General features: G+C 57.7%; 1 protein-coding gene across 1 annotated transcript; it reads right to left on the bottom strand.

Moving 5' to 3' along the window:
• Positions 1 to 1,644: 1,644 nt before the first annotated feature.
• Positions 1,645 to 3,084, bottom strand: LBRM_21_0260 (major vault protein-like protein; the record flags this gene model as incomplete). Its single annotated transcript, XM_001564687.1, has 1 exon — positions 1,645 to 3,084. One exon carries the CDS (start codon positions 3,082 to 3,084, stop codon positions 1,645 to 1,647), a length of 1,440 nt encoding a protein of 479 aa, XP_001564737.1.
• Between the last annotated feature and the right edge of the window lie 306 nt (positions 3,085 to 3,390).

Here is a 3,390-nt window from a genome sequence, read left to right as displayed (position 1 = left end):
CTCTCTGTCGGCCAGTCTCTTCCTCGAGTTTGGAATTTCTTTACTGCTGGTTAACACACATCTCAGATTCTCTTTGAAGACGCATCTGTGTGGGTGTGGGGGTGAGTGTGTGTGGGGGGTGTTCGTGCCCACTTCTGCGTGCAGTGCGGGCCTTTTTGTTCTTTGAGGGGGCTGAGCTGCGTTGCATGTGCACTTATGTGCGTCTCTATGCAGTGTCCCTCTGCGGACCCCCTTTTTTCCATCGATTATCTCGAACGACAGCAGAGCTGATAACACCAGTCTGTGAGATGCTATGTGGATGAAAATGGACTGCGGGGCAGGCATGCCGTGAGCCGCCGTGTGATAGTATGGGGGCCCGAGCACGCGAATAGGATTCGCCCAAGTAGTGCGTATCGCTCTCTCAAGTTCGTTTCATAGGAGGTGTCACTTCATCTGTGAACTCATTTTACAGTACGCCGCCACGCCGTACTCAGACAAAAAGAAAGAGAGAGAGAGAGAGACGGGGGGGGGGGGGGGGGGGGAAGTCTTCCCCTGGGAAAGGGAGGAAGATGCAACCGTAGCGGTGGAACAACGCGGGTGGTCCCACGAACATGCGGTTTGCCTGCACCTCTGGCTTCTCTCTTGTGTGTGTTTTTTTTTCTTCTTTTTTTTCTTCTTTTTTTTTTTCTTCTTTTTTTTTCTTTTTGTGTGTGTGTGTGTGCTGTACCACGTTGTTGTCGCTTTATGCATATGACCACTATATTGGTGCACACTGCATAGCGGCGAAATCGCGCGTACGTTTCCCTTGTTGTGGCTGGTTCGGCATGTGAGCTGCTACTCGGGTAGTGTAGTGGCGTTGAACCCCCTCTACCGTTTCTATAGGCCTCGCCGTCGATCTTTCCTCCTCCTGTAACGGTCAACGGAGCACCAAGGCTCGAGCCAAAGAGGCCACTGAACGAAGCTGGGCGTGCCTCTAACAGGGCCCTTCAGTGGGAGGAGCTGCAAGTACTCGGTATCTTTACTTCCCTATCACCTACGTCGCTCTCCTACGCACTGAGAAGGCGTAAGGCAGCTTTGTGCCAGCGCACTATAGAGCTGACACCAAAGCCATCGCATCGTGAGGTGTGAAGGTTACAGCGCTCCTGGCCCGCCTGCTCAAAGCTTTACCTTGTTTTTACTTTCCAGAGGATCTCTCTTCTCCCCTCCTACTCTCCTTCGCGTTCCCTCTGCCGGTGACCCACGTAATCGCTATTCCGAGCACCCCATCAAGCCACCCGTTGCTGGAGCCACGGCAACGGCACCTGCCGGAAACACAAGTCGCTTGAAATCGCCAATTCTTCCCATGTATGCTGCACAGGAATGCCTTTGCAGCGCGCTGAGCGTCACCATCACGGCTTACCGGATGGGGAAAGAATCACCGCACACACACACACGCATCAGCACACCGGTAGGGGGGCACAACGCAGCTCCTCACTAACTGAAAAGTAGTGCCTGGAGTTTTTTCTCCTGACAATAAAGCACGACCGGCCAAGTTTCCCACGAACGCTCTCAAATCGTTGGCTTCTAGCGCTTCTACAGGCACCACACGCTCGCTACGACTTCTCTGGCATCAGCGAGAGGGCATGCGCTGGCTACTGGCTCTCCATGAGCTCGTTCTGCGCGGTATCATTGCAGATGAAACGGGCCTCGGCAGGACAGCTCGAGGGGCGGCCTGTTTGGCGTGTGCCTCATTGCTATTCCGCTCTTCAAACTGGAGGCCTGGACAAAGACGTCGCGGTGCTGGGCGTCAAATACGGAGCGCACCTGGCCTGTGTGGATGTTGCGCACGTATACGCCGCAGTTCTCGTTGGTCATGATGATGTGCCGCCGCTCCACCACCCGCGCGTACACCGGAGGAATGTATTGCCGCGGCCCGTAGACGAGCCAACGCGACCCGCCCTCTCGCACCGTTCCATCCGCTTCCGTGTACGTCTGCAACGCGATATGAAGCAGCGCCTCGTCCTCCCTCAGCACCAGCGCTGTGAGAGGTTGCGTGCAGAACTCGCCGGGCTGCAACATGAAGCTCTGCTTCCCCACACGAACCTCGGCCTGCTGCAGCCTCGCCGTTCCATCGGCGCCGACGGGGTTGATCACGACGCAGTACTGCGTGGCACTGAGGTGCACTTGTTTCCGCCGGCCCTGAAACGTTTCATGCGGCCGTGGGAGGTACATCCCATCCTTGGTGTCCGCGTACGAGATGAGGTACGGTTTCTGCGCCTCACGGGCAACCTGCAGCTTCTCATCGTAGAAGGCTTTGTAGGAGATGAACGTCAGCGCCTCGGTGCTGGCCAGCACGTACGCGTCGCGTATCTCCAGCGTCACAGCGGGGTGGGCGAAGAAGATGCCGTGCGCCTGTACAACCCACTGCTCTCCGGCCACGCGGGGCACCCCGTCATCATCCACGAAGTCGTACTTGGCCGACACGTAGCACACCTGCAGCGGGGAGACGCGCACACCGGTCACCTTGCTCACAATGCGCTCGTCAAGTCTTGGGGTGTAGAGGCCGGGTCCTTTGAAAAGAAAGCACTCCTGCGCGGCACGGCGCACTGTCGTACCGGTGACAGGATCCGTGACGTCATGCGGTGCGAGCGCCTCTAGAGTGAGCGCTTCTGACGCCGTCAGCAGCGGCATTACCGAGGGCTCGTCGATAGTCTCGTCTGGCAGGAGCGGGAATGGCGACTCGTTGGAAAAGCGGAGTTCACTGCTGCCGTACGGCATCTTCCAGCGGCTGTACCGCAACGTCGCCAGGCCCGTGATGGACCCAGGCGAGCTGCGTAGTAACGTGTGCGCTGGCGGTGCATCGGCATTGTCTGTGAACGAGGCTAGCACCGCGTGCATCGGATTTTTCACTTTGACGAAGTGTCTGGGCGGCACAACAACGCATGGCTGCGGTGTCTTGTGCAACTTTCGGTGATGGTCGTACAGGGTGTAGGTGATGGGGCCGACAAGGGTGAGCACCTCACACGTGTTCGTGTCCTCCACGTGGAGGTACTCGTGGGGCATCAGTTTCACTACGGACGTCCCGCTCATCGCCTTCGCCTTCTTGTCGTCTGGGGCTGCGCTCATGTTTGTACGCCTATTTTTCCATCGCTGACGCCACGCCGGAGAGAGCCCGCCAGACTCGGCAACCGCTCAAACACCCCCCCTCCCACACACACACACACACACACACACACACACACACACACACCGCAGAAGTCAGGGCGGCTCTCGTCCTCGTCGTTTTCCCGCGGAGGATTCTGTACACGGGAGAGAGAGGGAGCGAGCGAGGGACAACGTGATGATGATGGTCGAGGTGGCGATCTGGCATGCGTGTAATGTGCGCGTGCCTGTACCGAATTGTGTGTTGCCAGACAGAAGAGAAGCGTAGCC

The sequence above is a fragment of the Leishmania braziliensis genome, chromosome 21 (assembly GCF_000002845.2).
Source record: "Leishmania braziliensis MHOM/BR/75/M2904 complete genome, chromosome 21".
NCBI lineage: Eukaryota > Euglenozoa > Kinetoplastea > Trypanosomatida > Trypanosomatidae > Leishmania > Leishmania braziliensis.
This window is presented reverse-complemented; position numbering and strand designations above follow the sequence as displayed.